This window comes from Hyaena hyaena, unplaced genomic scaffold, assembly GCF_003009895.1.
Source record: "Hyaena hyaena isolate Hyena2069 unplaced genomic scaffold, ASM300989v1 scaffold_738, whole genome shotgun sequence".
Classification (NCBI taxonomy): domain Eukaryota; kingdom Metazoa; phylum Chordata; class Mammalia; order Carnivora; family Hyaenidae; genus Hyaena; species Hyaena hyaena.
Window position 1 is genome coordinate 887,243 of NW_024081374.1, and position 21,950 is coordinate 909,192.

Sequence of the window (21,950 nt, forward strand, 5' to 3'; positions counted from 1 at the left end):
TCTGTAACCTTGCTACCCCCATCCGGTTCCTTCAAGTGATTTCAGGAGATAAGGTAGCAACAGTTACCTTATGCTCCTGCACAAACACTGTTACTTCTGCCTTGAATCGTTTGCCCCAGAGACAAATACTCTCAAGTAACTCTGGTTTTTACGTGAGGTTCACCCCGACTCTGATCAATTCCAGGTGGTGGGGGGTGATTAATGAGACTGCCTAAGACCTCTACCCCAGGTGGCTTCAGTGGGAAGCAGGGACTGGGGAAGGATAGAGGCAGAAGATGGCTGGGCAGAGCCAGCCTGCTTCCATCACCACCACTGTCTTCGTCTGTAGTCTGTACAGTTGTTCAAGCTGCCAGAGGCTTCTGGTTGCCATGGTAACTGTTGGGCTCTGCTGCAAACTCAAAGCAGAGCCTCTGAAGTTAGGTACCAAACACTGAAGCTCCACAAAGGCTAAGCTAACTGGGGAGGGAGCAGAGAGCAAGGACTAACCATGTAATAGGTCTCCAACTCCTATGGCTAAGAGGACATTTTTAAAATAGAATTTTTGCTTCTGTGTTTGTAAAATGAGACTGTTCTTGCCAGGGATTATTCATGAGCATCCTTTTTGGTGCCCTGAGAGAGGAGACTGCCTGTCTTCTCACTCATAAGGGCAGCGGAAGGGGGAGGGGGGATTAGAAACGTGATTACCAGGAATGCACCAAGCCCGCTCATTCATTCATTCAATTATATATGCAGCATCTCCTGAGAGCTCATCTGTGCCGGGCGTTGTGCCCGGTGCTGGCTCTGTAAAGAGAAACGAGACACCGGCCGACACACAAAATTAACAACGATGACTAACAAAAAAATAGCAGAACCTTCGTGAGCCTGGGGGAAACCGACTAGGTACTGTAAGGTTCTCACGGGTCTGCCTAGGAAGACAGATTCAGAATCCAAACGCTGGAGAGAAAGAGGCAGTAGCCCCCGAAATAGTCAGGCAGCAGGGAAGCCAGGGGGAAGAGGGAAACTTCTTTGCCCAGGGAGGGAGTCTGTCAAGGCCACTCAAACGTTCCTCCGAGGCTGCGAGAGAGAAGAGGTTTGTTTTTCTTGTGGAAAGACAGAGCCCTTTTCCCTACTGGGCTCTGATTTCTAGTAGAAGGAGCCCCGCCTCTGTGGGCCGGAGATTGGCCCAACTCTTTTTCAGATAATTTATGCCAGCATCCTCTCGGTCTGATTGGCTCCCCTGCTCAATTCCGCTGGGAGTCGCATCCTACCTGGCTGGGAGGTGTACTGCCTTCCCACACTCTCCCTTCTCGTACGCACCCGGCTGCTGCTGAGGTGGGGGGAAAAGTCCTGGCTGGGAGAGCGGAGCCCAAAAAGCAATCCTGATGGGTTCTTGGAAAGCTTTTCTCTTCTCCCCTTTTCTTCTGTGGAGTCAAAGTAGAGTGGTGAGGCTGACGTTCTTGCTACTGACCCTGCATCTGGGAAACTGGTGAGTACATTCAAGGGCTTGAAACTATTCTTTGGTGTCAATCCCCTCCCCCCTCATTTCTCTTTCTTTAAAATTTTTTTCTAAGTTAATCCATTTGCATTTCCCTGGGCCCAAGTGCGTTATTTCACCGTCATTTTATTTTCCGATTAGACCTACTTATTTTCAGATAGAATGAAATGAGCCTATGTGGGAAAGCGTAGAGGGGAGTTGAGTTTGTTTTGTTTTGTTTTGTTTGACTTGAGACAGTGGAAACTAGTAACGGTTCAGTTACTGGGAAGGGGGAGGGGGGAGTAGAAATGATTTTGCTACTAAATTTAGTGAATGAATGTCACTGATGAACTTTCTGGATAATTCTACATTTTAAAGAGAAAGTTATTTTAGAAACTTGTTACACAACATGGTATGTATGATGCTTTTCTATAAACTAACGTTGCTTTTTCCCTTATTTATTTTTTCTGTTCTGGAAAAACCGAAGTTTTATATCAAGGGAGATTATAAATATGGCTTAAAAATCTTTTGGGTTTGAGGGTGTGCTATATTTAAGCTGGAGATAACCCTATATATTTTATTGAGGTATCTGAATAATTTTTATTTTAATTGGTTGTCTCCACGTAAGAAAAAAATGTATGTATATGAATATGTGGGGTGTGTGTGTGTGTGTGTGTGTGTGTGTTAGTGTGTGTGACAGAGACCGAGAGGCAAAGAGAGAGACTAGTATCCCCCAAGCCTCCAATTTAGCAGGAACAAGACTTGAGCTTCTTGGGTTGTAATATGTTCCAATAAAACTTTGAAATAATTCTGGTAGAAAAAGAAAATGGTCAGGTGTTGCACTTGAATATAGGAGTAGTGGCTGAATGGAATTCAAATATATTAAGACATAGACGCTATTAAGGTTAGATATACTATATATATCATGTAATTGTATTTTATATAAATGCATATTTAAAATTATAGTATTGTATTATGTGATCCTGTTTAGAACTCAAGAATAAAATGTGATCACTAAGCAGATGAAAACATGCCTTTATAACTACTTGTATCATTACTGAAATAAATTATTATGATGATTAATTTTGGTATATAGCTACAGTGAATATTGTTGTCATTACCAACAGATAGAACAATTATATTTCCTCTCCAAAAATAGAGAATGGGTTAAGTAAGCTATGCTAAGAAATACTAGGCTTTTCAGAAAATGTTTGACATGCAATGTTTTCTTAAGTATTACAATTTTAGTTTATTTACCTTTTCCTCTTAGAAACTTAAATGTTCTGCATGGGCACAAACATACAACTGACTCATTATTTGTTGTGTATGAGTTGTACCAAATAATGGCTATCTCTTTGAATATATTATAAAATTATAGAAGATATTTTGATAGATCATGTATCAGTGTGTTAATTAATCTTCACAATATTGCAAATGAATCTGTGTTCTCATAAGTAAAAACAGATTTACCCAGTGGCTTTCTGAATAACAACTTGTGTGCTCCTCTACCTTTATAAATACAAGTTTCCTTTGCAACCTAATAGGCCGACTCGTAAAAGACATACTGTCTATCTACAAACATGGTTTATTCTAAGCAATATCTTGTTTTTGAGGATATTTACCTTATGATCCTCATGACTGGCTCCAGAACTCTCTTCAAGTTGCTCAGAATTAAAGAGTTGTGCAGTATAATCGACAGGGATGGTTCTAGAAGTCTGGAGACATGATCATCTGTGTCAAGAGTCTTTAATCTCCTTGAACAGGTTCTTCATCTGGGATATGAAGGGTGGTTGGAGATCATTAATGATTTCTACACGTTTTCTTAGTCACTAAGATTTGAACTGAAACAAAATAACTCAAGGGTTGCTCTACTGGCTTTCCCTTGCAGTTTTCAGGAGTGAAATTCTAATTGGAATTCCATGTGCTTTGTTTTACTATAGGTATGAATGAGTGAGAGAGGAGTGTTATGCAGTCAAAATAGATAAATAATTCATTTATCACAAGACCCCAGATAATTTGGATTATTCTGGCCCATAAATGCAAGAATATTAAAAAAAATAAAGCTATATAGTGCTTTTATAATTAGCTGTCAGGGCCTCCATAATGAGAGTTTATGTCTTCACTTTAAAGTAGCTACAGTTGTGGTGAAGTTTTCATCCTTTTGATTTTTAGTTGGAGAGAATTGGTGTCAGCATGTATAAGCCATTTACATTAAAATTTCCTTCTCCCTTTTGCCTTCTTTTGAGGTGCCTTTCTAAAACTAATCACAGTTCTGTTTTTCAGAATTTTGATATCACATGCTGCTTTCTAAAATTAAAATCAGAGTCATCTATATGGGGATTTACTAAATTGGGGGGTCGTTATTTCTTACATCTAATCAGAGACAATAGCTTGTTTCCTCATCAGTTTCCATCAAGTGCACAGAGAAGAGACACTATATTGATTTTTATACTCCTGAACTATGAAAGCCTGTTCTCTTGTAACTAAAATCTCATGGTTTTTGTGTTTTATTCTCTGTGAGGCTCTGTGGCATCTTGATAAGTTGGTTAAAATCTCTTAAGCCTGATTCGACTTACTTGTGATGTTGAGAAAATCTAATTATAATCAGATTTTTAAGAAGAGAGTTGAAAAAATAGTCGGAGGTTTTAGTTGTTTTAAAAAGTAATTTATGATAAGCTTTGACTAAGAAGTTATATTTTGAGAGACGCCAGGGAAAATAACTTGCTTTGGTTTTTTTCAGAGAATTTCATGTGTCAATAACCATACAATTTAGCATTCATATGCCAAAATGAAAATATTCAAATACATTTGCTTTCTAAAATATCTTATTTTCAAGTAATTTCAGTAATATATTTTGTGGAGGTGATAGTGAATAATTTTTCTTTAGGCATAGAGATTTTTGACTTAATTTTCTAATACAATACAATGCAAACTTGAAGACAAAATTACTGAGTAATGATATTCCATAACAATAAAATAAATTCAAAGAAAGACTGAGAGACAAAATGCTTTTGAAGCTAAAATGCAAATACCATTATTGATAAATCTCCTGTGTTTAGACTCTTTTAGGTATACCCTTCTTCCATTTTATTCCATAATATTTTATGAGATATATTTTGCCTAAGCAGCAAACGGAAATGTTTGACTTTTCATTCAATCATTAAATAAGCTAATCTAATATTTTATAATTATATAAAGGTGATTAAAATTTGTCTAAGAAAATATTAATGAAGGCAAGGTCCCAAAGGAAAGGAGATAAGTTAGGGTGGAAAACTGGGGGAAAAGGCTCTTGAGATATTATCAAAATATAATACATGACTGCCACGAGGGAAAGAGGAAAAGAGAGGTAGGTGGGCATAAATTAAGTATAGGGACCTCAGGAGAATAATTCACATGTATACATGGCACCAATTGAGAATCCTGGACTTGCCCATTAGAATGCAAATTCTAGTTTTAGCTCCACCATTTCCCACTAGGGTGATTTGAGGAAAATCTCTGAGGCAGAGAGTCCTCATTTGTGAAAATAGAAATGACATCCTCCTTTCCAGCTTGTCTCAAGACCAAGAGAGAAAATTTGTGCAAAGTACATAGCACTTAAAACTTTAACTGAAAAGATATAACGACAGATAATCTGGGAATTACAGTGATTTTTATACTGGTCCAAGTTGTCTCAAGCGCAGTAAAGTCCTTGAACCTTTATGCATTATTAGATTTCGCTGGGATTCCAGAAAGATCATTTATTCTTTCATTCAAGGAGTATTTCTTGAATGCCTGTTACATGCCATACAGGGTAGAACGTGCTTCATTTGCAGTGGGAAATAGACTAGATATGAGTACAACCTATATGCAGCTTTTACTCATGTCTAGGCCTAGATTTATGGTATTAATAAAGCCGAACATCTTGTAGTCACAATAAAGAAATAGACATTCAGAACTCCAACATTAAACAGAAGAGTCTGGTGTTGGAATGGATCTCAATCAAGGAAAGAGAATTAGACAGCCATGAGATTTCTTATCAGCAATACCAGAAGACTATGGGGGAAAGGTCTCCAGAATTCTAAAGACAAATGTTCAGCCTGGAACATTATACTTAGCCAAATTACCAATCAAGTATGAAGGGAGAATAATGTTTGGATTCTATTATTCTCCCCATTTTGCAGAAGGGAAAACTGGGGCACAGCAATTTTTAGGAACTCGCTCAACATCCTCTTGCTGACAAGTGCTGAATCCAGCACTCAAGCCCATGTATTCTATACCCAGAGCCGGCATGCATTCTTAACCAACCACCACACTTTTCAGATTACAAACGCAATTTAAATCCAAGCAATTAACATGACTGTGGATGGAGGGGGGAAAAGGAAGAAGGGGATGAAAGGAATGATGAAAGAAAGGGAGGACAGAGGATACAATTGATAGATTGATATAAAACTCTGTGTAGTTATCACATAATCTGGAATATTATGTGTAGTGCTCGATTAATTATTTTAAGAAGACCTGTAACAAAGTAGGACACTTGATCTAGAAAAACGCCATAGGATAAAGAGTTAAAAGCAAGAATTTGGATTCCAGATAAGGTTTTTTGAAGATTCAGATAGCAACTTATTTTTAGGGATGCTGAATAAAATGATGGTTGAATTTATTACACATAGGTGTAACAGACACACTATAATGAGTAGTGAAAGCTACGTGAAGTCAAATTTTCTTTCAACACAAAAGGCCTCTAACAAAATTATGGATGCCTTATCACTAGATTTCTTCAAGCAGAAGCTTGTTAGAGTTCTTATGCTCTGTGGGAGGCAGATGAAATTTATGTCTCTTTCTATTTTTAAATATCTCAGAATCTAATTCTATCTGCACTAAAATAGTTGAACCAACTTGAAGCCTCATGTTTCAGGAAATAGTCTTAGCTATTAATTCATTCAGTAAACATCTATTGAGCATTAGCACTCATTCAGCAAATATTTACTCAGTGCCTACTGTGTGTTAAGCAGAGTTCTGACAGCTGGGGATGCAGTGGTAAGTAAGACAGAATCCTTCCCCTAATCGCGTTTGTGTCCTGTGTATGGACATATATGGAACAGAATATATGCTAGATGTACAGGACAAAGAAGGCAGAGCCCCTGTCCCCAGTGAACCTGCACTTTGGTAGTTTATGTTGATGATGAAATGCTACAATTGGTATTCAGTTTAGAGGGACCATAGTGGGGACATCATGGAGTCTGGCATTAACTGCAACTCTGGGAAAAGACAATGATCTCAACTGTCACGGGCATAAATTTGGGTTAGTATTAGTGAAGAAGAAAGACATAATGAGAGAGTGAGAGAGAGAGAGAGATAGAGAGAGAGAGAGAGAGAGAGAGAGAGAGAACATTTCCTTAGTAACAGCTCTTTTTGAAAAACCTCCAAATTATCATAACTGGAATGACTAGAAAGATATTTTTCTTGTTTCTGCTCTACCGATCTGTATTCTCTGCTTTCTTAAGTGAATGGTCTGAGAGCATCCTTATGCCAGTGAATATATTTTAACCTCTCATTTTGTGATCCTAAGACTTAAGAAAAAAAGGTATCTTTTTCTGGATTCAGAGGAATACATTGCCATTTCTTTCTTCCATTTACATTTTAGATCTTTTAATATGTTTTATAATTTAATAAGCCTCAATATTATGCCTCCACTTTGTAAAATTTTTAGCAGACTTATAGAATTTATCTGATTCCTAAGAGCCTCAAAGTCTTAGGGGATGTGAGTGTCATGAAGAATTTTATTGTTTCTAATTTATGTTCTGTCAGGGTCTATGTATGTAAATTAGAACAATAGAGAATGTGGTGTTTATTTTAATATATCTTTAACCCAATGGTCTCTTTTTAATAGACTATAGTGAAAATTATAGTTTATTTTCCTTCCTCTAAGAATATGCTTTCTTTTTTATTGTCAGGGCAAATTTCGTCTAATAATTCTTTTTCAATAATTTCTTATAAACTGATATTGATTCTTCTATTTACTTATGATTTTAACCTCATACATATGAACTATGGGATTCTGATTAAAATTTCATTAAATTTCAAGTTTATTTGGGGATTATATATTAACAATATTGTTTTATAGCCAAAAATATTTACTTTGCCTTTTTTTTTCTGTTCCTATAGGCTTCAGTTTTTTAACACATAAGGCTTATAGCTTTCCTGTTACATTTCCTCTTAATAATTTTATAAGTCATACTGTCACTATGAAAAAATTTTTTGTTTTTATTTGTGAGGGATTAGTACTAGTACCAGTACTGGCTTTGGTACCAGAAAGCTACTTTGTTCTTTAAATTAATTTTATATTAGGTTAGTTACATTAACAAATTCTCCTATTAAGGCCAATAGTTTTTGTTTTTATTTGTTTATTTTCCTGATCCACTGTAATTTTACTTGCAAATAGCGAGATGAGCTCGAATATTCTTTCCATATATTCAGTGAATTTTTTTTTTATGGAACACCTACTATGTGTCAGGCTTTGGGCTAGATGCCAATTATATCACATTGGAAACCTTAATCCCTGCCTTCAAGGAGCTTGGACAAGGTCGTAAACAAATAAGGTAGTTAAGGGGGCGCCTGGGTGGCTCAGTCAGTTGAGTGTCCAACTTTGACGCAGGTCATAGTCTTGTGGTTCATGAATTCGAGCCTCACACACGGGGCTCTGCGCCGACAGCTCTGAGCCTGGGGGCTGCTTCAGTCTGTGTCTCCCTCCCTGTCCCTTCCCCATTTACACTCTTGTCTGTCTGTCCCTCTCTCAAAAATAAATAGTTTTAAATAAATAAATAAATAAATAAATAAGGTAGTTAATTAAGATGCAATGCGGTCAGTTTTATGGGAGAATTAGACACTGGGCATATTTTTTTTTTAATTTTTTAATGTTTTATTTATTTCTAGGAGAGAGAGAGAGAGAGAGACAGCGTGAGCAGGGGAGGGTCAGAGAGAGAGAGGGAGACACAGACTCTGAAACAGGCTCCAGGCTCTGAGCTGGCAGTCAGCACGGAGCCCGACGCGGGGCTCGAACCCACGAACTGCGAGATCATGACCCAAGCGAAAGTCCGACGCTTAACCGACTAAGCCACCCAGGCGCCCCTGGGCATATTGGAAACATTGAGTGAACACACTCAATGTTCCAGGCTAAGCTCCCTTCTCCTACCTCAAATTTCCTAAGTATTCTCTCTATGTGTGTTAAGTGATGAGTCTTATATTCCATTGTGCTAAAAAAGAAACTCATAGAATTGAGTGGACTATCATTTCACCTCTCTAAAACTTGGAAGTGCAGATCTGTAACCCTGTTATCTACCACGCTTTTACTTCTTTTGCTTCCCTACTAACTTTTACAAACAATAAAAATGATTCAGAGCTACGATTGTAGAAGGGAGCTTTGTACAAAAGAATTTAGCAGCTAGAATATAAAAGAAAAAGGAAAGCAAGAACATTCGTTTTTTTATTTTACTTTTATTTTCTTTGAATTTCAGTTCTAAAATCAATATCTCGTCTCTAAAAGCTAGCTCCTGTAGGCTTTGACATTAGGACGTCTCCTACCCAGAAACATTAGAATAGGTATGTTTCTTTCTTGGAACTTACCACTTGTCTTATGCTTATAAAAGCATATTTGAAATTTACGAACTAATGCTAATCTCTCGTGAACAACAGATCACAGATGAGGCCTGGCTTTGGAGTTTGGTCTTAACCATCTAAACAGATTAATGGAAGAGTTTTCCCCAGGTGTCAGAACCAGGACATTTGCAGTCACCTTTATATGCACTATATACAGGGTGACTATATAATTTATCATCCAAATTAGGTCATTTTGTGAATAAAAGAGGGTGCTATTATTATTCTAAGACAACAGGTATAAACCAGGGCCATGCTGGGCAAAACTCTGATGAATGTTTAACCTCTGTGTGAAAAACCATTTATATTACTTGGTTGACTTGCTATAGACCTATATTATTTTTTTCTAGGTATAGTACATATACCTTTATAATTCTGTTTGTAATTCTCCTTATATTTATTTGGTAGAGCATACCTTGCTTTACTTAGTCTATCATTATTACTGGCTCCAACCTTTTGGTTGTTTTATTAAGAATGGTAATAACTCATTAGAGTACTTTTTCACAAACAGTAATTATATAAACTGATTGATTTGTATAATGTATTAAAAATAGTCTAATAAAAACAAAAAAATCCAACACTGATGTATGTGACTCAAATTTTTCTTTAGTAAATAGTTAGCGGTGTCAGTTAAATAACATGTGAGAAGCAGAAGCTTTGGAGAAGCAGATACCATGACGAGGTTAGAGATGTAAGAGATTTTTTAAGAGAAATATCTGTGTAAGGTAAATGGGAGGAAGTGGAGATAAGGAGACAGAGGCTTCAGATAATAATGGAAGTCTGACACTTGTGAAAGTTGAGGAGAAAGAAAAGTTTGTGTCAAAAGAGTCTCAGACTTCGAATCAAGTTTTGGGCAGCCCAGTGAGAGTGGTCTAACATAAGCTGCCCTTTAGGGGAGCCCCTGGTCCTGTAGGAATGGAGCTGTCCTAAAATTGCACTATGTTCAGTTCTTGCTAAGAGCAGCCCAAGGGAAATTTGGGTCTGGTGTAGATGCAGGTCTGGTCTAGAGGGCCCGCAGGTGGGCCATCAGTCAACCATGTTCTGGTGGAGGGAGAACTGAGTAGCAAATTTTCTGGGCTGCCCCTGGTGTTTTCTTGACCGAGTATAAAGCTCTGCTTCTCTCTCTAAAAGGCTCTATTGAATTATTTAATTTTATGATTAGGAATTTATTTCAGAATACTATTTGATGTATAGGAAAAGGCAGTTCATTTTTAGGTAGGCATTAATGACAAATGAACTCCTTTTCATGTATTTATATTATAAAATTGCTCAGAAAGATCATAGCATACTATGAATATACAAAAAAAATTCAATTTCTATAGCTCAACTTAGCATAGAATACTTAGTATACTCATTATGCTAAATCTTCAGCCATTTTATCCATAGGCTTTGATAAGAGCAAATTGTTATATATTATACATAACATTAAATTATGAAAATAATGTCCTATTTTTTACAAACTGTTCACAAAACCAATCAAATGGGTACATTCATTACATCACAGGGCTATATAATTATTTACTTAAATGCACTCTTATTATTTAAAATTTGTGCTATTACAAATAATACTGTAATAATATCTTTATATATTATGTTTTTTTTGTATTGTTTGTTTAAATTGTTTTCTCCTTTATTAGAAAATAAGATAATCTAGATCAGGAATACAACTTTGTCTTATTTTCAGGACTTGGCACATTTGTAGTACATGATATTTACTCTATACATGAATTAAAGCATTGGATTGGAAGTTGAACACACATGTTAGAAAGTCTTTTTTGTCAGAGCATATGTGTGTGATTCTTTGAAATTATTATTCCAACCTTTTGGAATTCAGTGATGGAGATTAAGCATCCTATCCATGCACAATGCAAATATACTAATTACTTACCATAAGAGTTGCTGTGTTCTTATGAATTAGAAAACTCACAGTCCAAGGGGCGCCTGGGTGGCTCAGTGGGTTAAGCGTCTTACTTTGGCTCAGGTCATGATCTCACAGTTCGTGGGTTCCAGCCCCATGTCGGGCTCTGTGCTGACAGCTCAGAGCCTGGAGCCTGCTTCAGATTCTGTGATTCCCTCTCTCTCTGAACCTCCCCTGCTCACACTGTCTCTCTCTCTCTCTGCCTCTTTCTCTCTCTCTCAGAAATAAATAAAACTGTCACTCTCTCTCTCTCATAAATAAAAAAAAAGAAAAGAAAACTTACAGTCCAACCACCCTGAAATTTTTAATAAAGATAAAATGTGATGATATTATGGAAACTTCCAAAAAAAACAAAAAAATGAGAGGGACAAAACAAATCTTCACATTAAGTCAATCTTCCTGGTTCTATTATTTTAAAAGGTATGTCCTGGAAATTCTATAAATATATTTTTTCTCATCTGTAAAATAGAAACATTAATATTTATTTCATGGGATTACTCTGGATTAAATGTCATAAAATGTAGAAAGAACCTAGCACACAATTACTAAAACATGGTAAGAACTTAATGCTGCACTATAGGTACTCAGTAGTTGATAGTAACAATAAAAATGTCAATCTTTAAAATAATAGTTATTAAAATTTTATGCTCAGTGATATAAATGTATTTCCATTAACTATAAAATTATATTAGTCAAATTATTTAAAAGAAGTGCTTGAGTATGAGTGAAGAAATGCTCAGTGTTACCTAAGAAAATCATACTTATTTCCCCATGTGAATGGTCACTCAACATATGTACACATTGCAAATAATCCCCATCCTGTGAAAGATATGGAGACATCAGATCAACTATGTGAACTATTTTTAAAATTATGACAAGTGCTTTTTAATCACCAAAATATTACCAATAAGACCTTAATGTAATTAATGAATATCCTGAAGGTAATTCAGAAAGCTTGGAGGGAAGATACAGAAAATTAATTATAATGAAATTTCCTTTCTATTATTGCCAAAAATCAGCACAGTTAGCTTTGTGGTAGCACTGAGATTCTCATATTACCTCCAAGCTAGCTGGGAAAAGAGGGCTATAAATCACTATGAGTTTGTACTTTGGGATTATCAGGATTTTGCTACTGTTAAAAAACAGAAGAGCCTTTTATTTTTTTTAATGGAAACTTCCATTTGACTACAATCATATTTCAGAGAAAGATCGACTGCTTATATGTGCAGTGGCCTGCCTCAAACCACCAGCTGTTTCATTCCATAAACTGGGAGTTAAAGCTAAATGGATGCTCTAAAATTTGGGTTGTTGCCAATATCTTAGCAATTCTAATTGGATAAGATAATGCTCCTGGAGGACACACTGGCAGGGACTCTTAATACTTCAGTATTTTCAGCGATTTAGTATATGAATGAATGCATGTGTGTGTATATGTATATATTTCATCCAGAGAAAATAAATTATTTTAAAGATATCATATACCTATATTTCAGTACTATATACTTTTTGAAGTTAAATACAAAAAAACAATTAATATAAATAGCATTTCATTGAAAACCTGTTCACTAAATATACCATAGGTGTTTACATGGAAATTTAAGTTGTATACAGTGGTAGTAAACTACCCCCAAATCTCAGTGGCTTACAACATCAGTTTCTCACTGATACTACATGTCTGTTGTAGGTCATCTGTGGCCCTATATAATTATCTGTCCATAATAATTATCAATATAATTACAATGGAGAAGAAATGAGTAGAGGATACTTTAAAGGTGAAGTTTTCATTTACAATGTTAAAATTTGTATTTGTTAAGGATAAAAAGGATGGATGTTAACTAAGCTTGTTGTGGTAATCATTTTCTATATCAAATTATTATGTTATACATCTTAAATTCATACTATAATATACATCAGCTATATCTCAATAAAACAGAAAAAAAAGTTAAAAGATAAAGAGGGTGTAGTCTGCATTAGTGAAGATGTTTTAGGTCCAAAGCAAAAGAGATCCAAATGGATAGTGTGGAAAAATAACTAAAGATACTGAGATAAATTTGCCTGTTTCCTGCTAGCGGGAAGCCTATCTCTGAAACATTTGGAAATAACTAATATATTTTGGATTTACCTGATTTCACCAATGTAAATGTTTATTCTTCTAACCTTTTTCACTGGAGGGCTGAAATTTATGGAGTAAAGTGATAAGTCTAGAATGATCATAGTCATTTGAAGATGGCAATTTTTATGAGTAGTGATGAATAGTTTGTTACTTTTGATGAATTGTAGATGAATATCTATATTGCTGCATTTTCTACCACAGCACAGAATTAAGCTGAATCCTTATGCTTGTTTTTTTTTTTTTTAATATTTTTATTTATTTCTAGGAGAGAGAGAGAGACAGCGTGAGCAGGGGAGGGTCAGAGAGAGAGAGAAAAAAAAACTGAAATAGGCTCAAGGCTCTGAGCTGGCACTCAGCACAGAGCCCGACGCGGGGCTCGAACCCACGAACCGTGAGATCATGACCTAAGCGAAAGTCGGACGCTTAACCGACTAAGCCACCCAGGCGCCCCTCCTTATGCTTGTTAAACAGAGGGGAATAGCAGGAAGCTTTAACTGGAGAGTTAGTAAGGACTTGTTTCTCAGGTTTGCTAATAAAAGTGAGTTTGTACTTTGGCTACTTCCTTACCGTCTTCAGTTTTCTCATTTACAAAATGAAAGCAATGGTGTTATTTGGTTTCTAAAGTTTCACTTCTGTTCATAAAACTTGAAAGTCCCGTCCCCCTCCATAGATGTAGCAGGTGAGTTACCATTACTGATTTGGTGACATGACAATCTCTGAAAAAGTTCTTAGAATATAGTGTCTGGGTTCTTCTGAATTGAAAGGAAGGGGCATAGATGTGTTCAATATATTTTCCTTTGTTCTTCTTTTCTACACATTCATTTTAAAATATCTCACTACAGCAATTATTGCCTTTTACCTTTTAATTTTTTTTTTTTTTATTTTGGGATATGGTGGTTTAGAGTCACCATATAGAGTTGTACAGATGATATACTGCACAAATCTAAGACCATCGTTCACATTTTCGGTGCATAATCTCTATGACCTTAAATGACAACTGTGGAGGTGGCCAATATTTAACTTATTATTTCAAAATTATGGGTGCTACATTTCTTGTTCTGAATTCTTAATTTCTGAGTATTATTATATCAGCATGGTTCATATGAAGAAAGTATCAGTCTCACTGAATGTAAAATATATTTTTAATGCTTTTACCTCTCTTACTACTTCCTAACAAAATTATGACTTGTGATTACCTTAAACTGTGTTTTTAAATACACAATTTGTTGACATTTCTACAATTTTTTGAATTATTTAGTGTTGATAAAGTGGATGATGAAGACGATGAGGATTTAACAGTGAACAAAACTTGGGTCTTGGCACCAAAGATTCATGAAGGAGATATAACACAAATTCTCAACTCCTTGCTGCAAGGCTATGACAATAAACTTCGCCCAGATATAGGAGGTAAGTTTGAGTTATCTATTTGGGGTTTTTGTGACTATGAAAATCTTATTTACTGATGTTACTTTAATCGTATAACTCATATTCCTTGAGTGTCTGTTGTATGTCAGAGACTGCTAAATTTGATAATTATTAGTTAAATTGGAACTGTTGAGAAATTTGCAATCTGATGTGGAAGAAAGGCATTAAATATTTTTGATATAACTATTTTACAACTCCTGCAATAAAAGGGTACAACAGCAAAGTTTTGATAAAACTGCCTGAAAAGCCGAGAGATATTTCATAAAAGAGAGTATTTGAAAGGTAAATACGGATCTAGTTTTGTTCCAGTGCAGCACTGATTTAATTAATGTAGAATTCTAAGCCAGTAATAGTGCAGGTAATCCTACTTTGTTCCTCTCAGTCATTTATATTTTTGTATACGTTTTATAATAATTAACTTCTAAGTGCCCCCTGTGACTTTTTTAAAACAAACAAAAAATATAGATCAGCCAACATTTTTATTGGGATTGCATTAAATCTATTGTCAATATAGAGAACTTGAAATCTTTACCATATTGAATTTTTACTATACCAAATTTTTACTATACAAATACCAAATTTTACTATACCAAAGTGTCATGTCTCTCTCTCTCTTTATATGTGTTTGTGAAATAAAGAATATTTTAGTTTATTTCCAAAATTATGCTTTTTTTCATGCCATGTTGACCTGGGTAGGACTAGAGTACATTTTGAATAGTCTTGGGTTGTTCCTGATATCGGGGAAAGCAATTCATATCTCACTATTAGGTATGATTGCTGTAGGCGTCTATTTTAAAACACTTGTTAGTTCCTTTCTCTTCTTATTTACCAGAATTCTTTTTCCCCAAGTGTTTCGAATGGTTTCTGTGCACCCACTGAAACAATCATGTTCATTGTTTTTTTTCCCTTTATTCTACTTACTGTTTGTTCTGTAAGTAGCTTTGTGTGATTTTTAAAACTTTGCAGTTATGTAATAAATACCAGTTGGTTGTGATATGGTAACTTTACAAAATATCACTAGATTAAGTTTGATAATATTTTGTTGTGGAATTTGATGTCCATGTTCATGAAGGATATTAGCCATTTATTTTATTTTTCTTAATGTCTCTTTCAGTTGTGGAACCAAGATCATGCTGGCATCTAGAAATGAGTTATGTTTTCCCTCCTTCTAAAAGAGTTTATCGAAAATGGATGATATTTTTTCTTTAAATATTTTGGAAAATTATTTGGGAAGTCATGCTGGTCTAGATTTTGATTTTGGGAAAATTTTTTAACAACTCAATTACTGTATTTAATTTTTGAATGTTTATTATTTTATTTTGAGAGAAAGAATGGGCAACCATAAGTGGGAGAGAGCAGAGAGAGAGGGAGAGAAAGAATTCAAAGCAGTCTCGAAACTATCAGCGTGGAGACCAACCAGAGCTTGATCCCACAACCCTGGGATCATGAGTTCATATCAAGAGTCAGACACTAAACCAGCTCAACAGACTGTGAGCCACCCAGAATTCCCAGTTGAATTACTTTCATAGTCAAGTTTAGTAAGCCGAACCTCTTAAGGAAAATATATTTTCAAATTTACTAGTGTTAAGTTGTTTCATAATAACAACTTTTGTGATATTTTTGTATTTAATATCTGAGGTTTTGTTTTTCCTTTTTTGGGATTTCTTTTATAAACTTTTAAAGTTTTTATTTATTTGGGGGGGGGGACCAGTTTGCAAGCAGGGGAGGGGCAGAGAAAGAGGGAAAGATAGAATCGCAAGCAGGCTCCATGCTGTCAGTGCAAAACCCAATGCAAGGCTCAATCTCATGAACCATGAGATCATGACCTGAGCTGAAATCAAGAGTTGGACACTTAACATACTGAGCCACCCAGGTGCCCCATATATCCATGTATTTTTATTGTATATTTTGAAATACCAAAATAGACTATTATTATTAAAGTGTTTAAAAGCAATTAGTTTTTTTTAACATGTTCTTTTTTTTTTAATATATTTTTATTTATTTCTAGGAGAGAGAGAGAGAGAGACAACGTGAGCAGGGGAGGGTCAGAGAGAGAGGGAGACACAGACTCTGAAATAGGCTCAAGGCTCTGAGCTGGCAGTCAGCACAGAGCCCGACGCGGGGCTCGAACCCACGAACCGCGAGATCATGACCTAAGCGAAAGTCGGACGCTTAACCGACTAAGCCACCCAGGCGCCCCAAAAGCAATTCGTTTTTACCATGAAATTATCCCATTTGTTATTCTTTTAAAAAAAATTTTTAATGTTTTACTTATTTCTGAGAGGAAGAGAGAGCACGTGAGCAGGGGAGGGTCAGAGAGAGAGGGAGACACAGAATCTGAAACAGGCTCCAGGCTCCAGGCTCTGAGCTGGCAGTCAGCACAGAGCTGGCCATGGGGCTTGAACCTACAAACCATGAGATTGTGACCTGAGCCGAAGTCGGATGCTTAACCGACTTAGCCACCCAGGCACCCGTCCCATTTGTTATTCTTCACTTTCAACAGTACTGTGTTCCTATTTTTAGAAAAATATTCCGTACAGTGTTTCATGGCAAAACATTATTTCCATTTTTATATGAAAATATTTTTTTGTGTGGCCTCCATTTGAATATTTTCAATGAACATTTAAAACCAGGATAGTTGCTGCTTCCTTTCCAAACTTTATAAACCTCGCTCCATTTCTTTCTACAGTCTATTTTTTCTGTTTAAAATCACTTTTCAACAGCAATGTTGCTGTTCTAGAAATAAACTCTTTTATCTCTGTTTGTAGGAGTTTTTTGTCTGTGGACTTATATAAGGTTTTATAAAAGGTCCCCAGATTTTTTGTTTTGTTTTTGGTATTTGGGAGAGTTCATATGGCTACTTGAATCTATTTGTTGGAATCTTTGATTGCTTTTGGAAAATTCTTGGCCAATATTTCTTCAAATATTTTTTTCTATCTCAATTTCTTTGTGACTTCATTGCAGATATGTTTGACATTTTCCTGTGTTCAGTAAGTCTCAAATGTTTTCACATAATTTTCCTTTTTATGTTTTTCATTCTTCTTTTAAAAAATTAATGTTTATTTTAATTTTCGAGAGAGAGAGAGAGGGAGAGAGTGTGAGTTGGGGAAGAGCATAGAGAGAGAGGGAGAGAGTGTGAGTTGGGGAAGAGCATAGAGAGAGAGGGAGAGAGAGAATCCCAAGCAGGCTCTGTGCTGTTAGCACAGAGTTCAATGTGGGGGTAGACTCCATGATCTGTGAGATCATGACCTGAGCTGAAATCAAGAGCTTGGGCTCCTAGGTGGCTTAGTCAGTTAAGTGCCAACTTTGGCTCGGGTCATGATGTTATAATAGTTCGTGGGTTCGAGCCCGCATTGGGCTCCGTGCTGACAGCTCATAGTCTGGAGCCTGCTTCAGATTCTGTATCTCCCTCTCTCTCTGACCCTCCCCTGCTCACACTATGTGTATGTGTGTGTGTCTCTCTCTCAGAAATAAATAAAAACATTTAAAAAATTTTTAAAAAAGGGTCAGATGCGTAAGTGACTGAATCATCTAGGTGCCCTTCATTCTCTTTTTTATTATTGGCCTCTTTTCTGGATTAATAATTCTTACTTGTAGTATTTGCAACTGATTTTTAATTTTTTTAATGTTATTTATTTTTGAGAGAGAGACAGACAGAGTGCTAGCAGGGGAGAGGCAGAGAGAGTAGGAGACACAGAATCTGAAACAAGCTCCAGGCTTTGAGCTGTTAGCACGGAACCTGCCATAGGGTTCCACCCCACGAACCGTGAGATCATGAACCTAGCTGAAGTCAGACACCATATTTGCCATCTTTTCATCTATTTTCTTACACATATTAACTTTCATTATTTTAGTGTTTGATAATCACAGTATCTTGACCACTTGTGTGACTTCTTAAAAAATTCTTTTTCACTTTATCTCTTGGTTTAATGTGATTTGCCTCTGTTTCATTTATTGTATGTTGATTTTTTATTGAATCCCAGCAGAGTATATTAAAAATAATAGAGATTTAGATGAAGTTATTTCCTTCCAAAGAGGATTCTAATTTTGTTTTGGTTATCAAGTAAAGGAAATTGCCTTCATTTGGCCCAAACTGGTATATTTCCTTTTGTAAAACTTTCCTTTTACCCAGGCCATAAACTTTTGAAGTGTTTTCACTGATAGCCTGAGGTTTGTACTAGGACTCTTCTCCTTGATGGCCCCTCTCCTTGATTGAAATAGCTGAAATATCTACATAGTATTTTAGGTGCTTATCAGCTGATTTGTATTAGGTTTCTTAGCATCACACTGTGCATCTGCACAATTTAGGAATTAGTAAATACCTTGAGGAGAAATTGCAGGTAGAATGTTTGATTAAATTCTTCTCTGTTGTTTCCTAATTGCAGAGAAGGCTTAGCTGTCTGGACAGACATTAACTCCAGCCAATGAGACAGATGCAAGTTCTAAGCCATTTCTGTGCAGTAAAACAGCAAATGCACCAATGGGGAAAAGTGGTCAGCATAATGTAGAGCTTATATCACTCCATTTCCATTCCTTCCAATAGCTTGTTGAATCAAATCCTGATTTTGTTAGCTTCTGCTAATTAAATTATTGATTCTTTCAATAATTTTAAAAATTTTAAATAAAGTTTATAGTTATGTTCATTGAGATGGTTAATTTGATACCAGTTATTTATCATAAGAAGCAGAAACCTGTAGTTACATTTTACTTACCATATTTCACTATTATTAGTTGATATTCTGTTTTCTTCCAATAAATAAGTTCCCTAAAAGTAGAAATCGCCATACCCTTAGTTGTTAAAGCAGTGCCTGAAGCATAAATTTAAGACTCACTTAATATTTGCTGAATGTATATTTGCTGAATAGAAGCTAGTGTATATAATCTTTTTTATTCCATGTGTAGGGCCATATTGATAGCTCTACTTTATCTCTTTAGCATTTTAAATATATTATTTCAGATCAAGATAAGGATTTTCAAATTCTATGTACATCTGTGACATCATCACTTTGTTTAATAGTGTAGATTAAACATGTCCAAGAACCTTGATAATACTACCAAGCATAGTAGCACTTTATCTGTGTACCTCAGAATATATATAATGAAAGGCTGACTTGTTTAGATGACCTTTGCAGGCATTCTTTTCTGTCCAGAATATCATTGGTATCTTTACTCTTCATCGGTGCTATGAAAATTTATACAGTCAGCTTATTGAGGACTTCTAAGCTTAACAAATTAACATTAAAAGATTGTGTAATTCTAGTGAACTTTTAACACTATTTTTAATGTTTTTTTATTTCTTAACAAATTTTAGGGTAGAGTCTATGGTTTTCCAAGGGTTTTAGTGATTCAAATTGTTTGAACTAATCTAAAAATTAATATCTGAACAGAATCAATGCTTTCACTCTCCCAGGTCATGGGGTAGACAAGTGCCACTAGAGAGGGACTTGGTGGGGTGAGGTGGTGAGTAGGTCTGATCTGCTCTTTTATTCCACCTGCTTAAGTGTTTGAGGTTCCTAGTGATGGGAACATCCAGGAGCTACGAAGAGGGATGGTCTTTGTGTTCATTTTATTGGGTGCAGTTGAAACCTTTGTCTTGTTAGTTTCTACTTCATTTCGGGCAAGTCCCATCTGGCCTTTGATGTCCTTTGAGAGGCATTTGTATAAGTAACAACTTGTATGAGTAGGAGGGTAGGATTGTATTCTGTTGCTTGTTCATAGGCATTTTATACTGCTTACTTCTTTGACCTGGGAAAACTAGATGGTTCTACCTTGCACCAGCCTGAGCCCTTCCATCAACAGATATAAGATATGTGCTGCTGGTGGACAACTTTCTTGGGTCAAAAACCTGGAGAGATCCTTCTAGCCCAGTCAACTTCTTTTGATGTGAATTACGCCCACAAGAAATTAAAATATCCTAGACACATTAAAGAGTGGATGTGCAGATACTCCACTGCTTTTCTCTCTCTAGAACCCACAGCTCCTCTCTTTCTTTTACCCTGGTCAGGTATAGGAGCAGGAGCAGGTTGCTAAGTCTGGTGCCTACAGAGATGTTTAACTGCAGATATACATTTTATACATATATTTGCTTAAATACATACAAATTAAGTTATATTAAAATAGATAATTAAATATATATTAAAATTATCCTATATGTGTATTGAATACTTAAATTGGTTATTGGCTATTGAGTACTGAAATATCATTAGTTTGGCTAAGAGAATACATTTTTACTTTAATTCAATTTGATTAATTTATATTTAAGTAGGCAAAGTAGCATTTTACCTGTATATGTAATAAATGACTTGACTGCTGAAGTGTTCCTGGTGGGCATTTTTTTCTATGCAAAATTGTGTTAGTATCTTTTCTGGATTACTGTGTAAGTATTGCTGTCTAAGGTATTAGACTACACTTAAGTGCTTATTTATCCATATGTACCTTTTTATCCACACGTATCTAAATACCTATGTGTCCATATGTAACCTGCAGAGGGAAATGGTGAGTGCTAGTTGACTTTTCTTTGTTAGCAAGTCCTGGAAATTATATATGGACCTAAATGTGATATCTTTGTGTTGAAAACTCCTGCTGTGTACTCTGTGGCAAGAAAAACACTAGTTATGGTTATTTCAGAGTTAGTGTGTTATAATGGTATCATATGAATCAATGGGTTTATTTCTTTTTTTAATGGAAAAGACCATTAAACTTATGTTCTAGCATTAGAGTTTTTAATTGACCAGAAATAATTTGTAATTAACCTTAATTAATTTATTTATCTGAATTAATATAAAAAAGTAACCCAGAAGCTACACAGTCTATTAAAGATATCTTTATTTGAATATGTCATCCAAGAAAGCATGATTAAAAATAATAATGAAGAAAATATTTTTAAATCCATTTTATTTTATATCTTCTGATTACAAACTGATTATCCATTTCTACAGTTGGCTTTGTCAACTGTAGAAATTCCGTTTTGTCTTAACTATGTGGAAGCTGAATGTGGAAATTTCATTGACCTCACTTCTTTCTTCTTTTTAAATTCTTTTTTCTTTTGCTTCTTCATACTATTCTCTGCACTTTCTTTAAGGTGCCCAAAATGTCCATTTTTTTCCATATATTCACTCCCACTGAGAGTTTCTGCTGTATTCTGGTGAGATACTTAGTATCACAACGCAGAGAGAGGCTTTGCAAAAATAATCCACTGTCATTTATACCTGCTTTCCATCTATGAAAAATGTAATTTGCTATGGGAGTACATGTTTTCTTCAGTCATTGTTATGTTGTCACAAAAAGGAGAGCTCTCATCTCCATGTGTGTTGAAAAATCGAACATAGGCTATGGCCAGTTTCTAAAGATCGTTTAAAGAGACTAGAATGACAATGTCCTTTTAGTTTTCTTTTCTAAATGATTGAATG

The 21,950-nt window shown here is 35.5% G+C and overlaps 1 protein-coding gene across 1 annotated transcript in view; it reads left to right on the forward strand.

Annotated features, from left to right (window-relative positions):
* The first annotated feature begins 1,291 nt into the window (after nucleotides 1-1,291).
* The window catches only part of GABRG1 (gamma-aminobutyric acid type A receptor subunit gamma1), a 70,236-nt gene continuing 49,577 nt past the window's right edge, over nucleotides 1,292-21,950 (forward strand). The window contains exons 1-2 of the mRNA XM_039218182.1: nucleotides 1,292-1,465; nucleotides 14,375-14,523. Coding sequence (XP_039074113.1) covers nucleotides 1,362-1,465; nucleotides 14,375-14,523 — 253 coding nt within the window. The 5' untranslated portion in view covers nucleotides 1,292-1,361. The remainder of the gene's footprint in view (nucleotides 1,466-14,374; nucleotides 14,524-21,950) is intronic.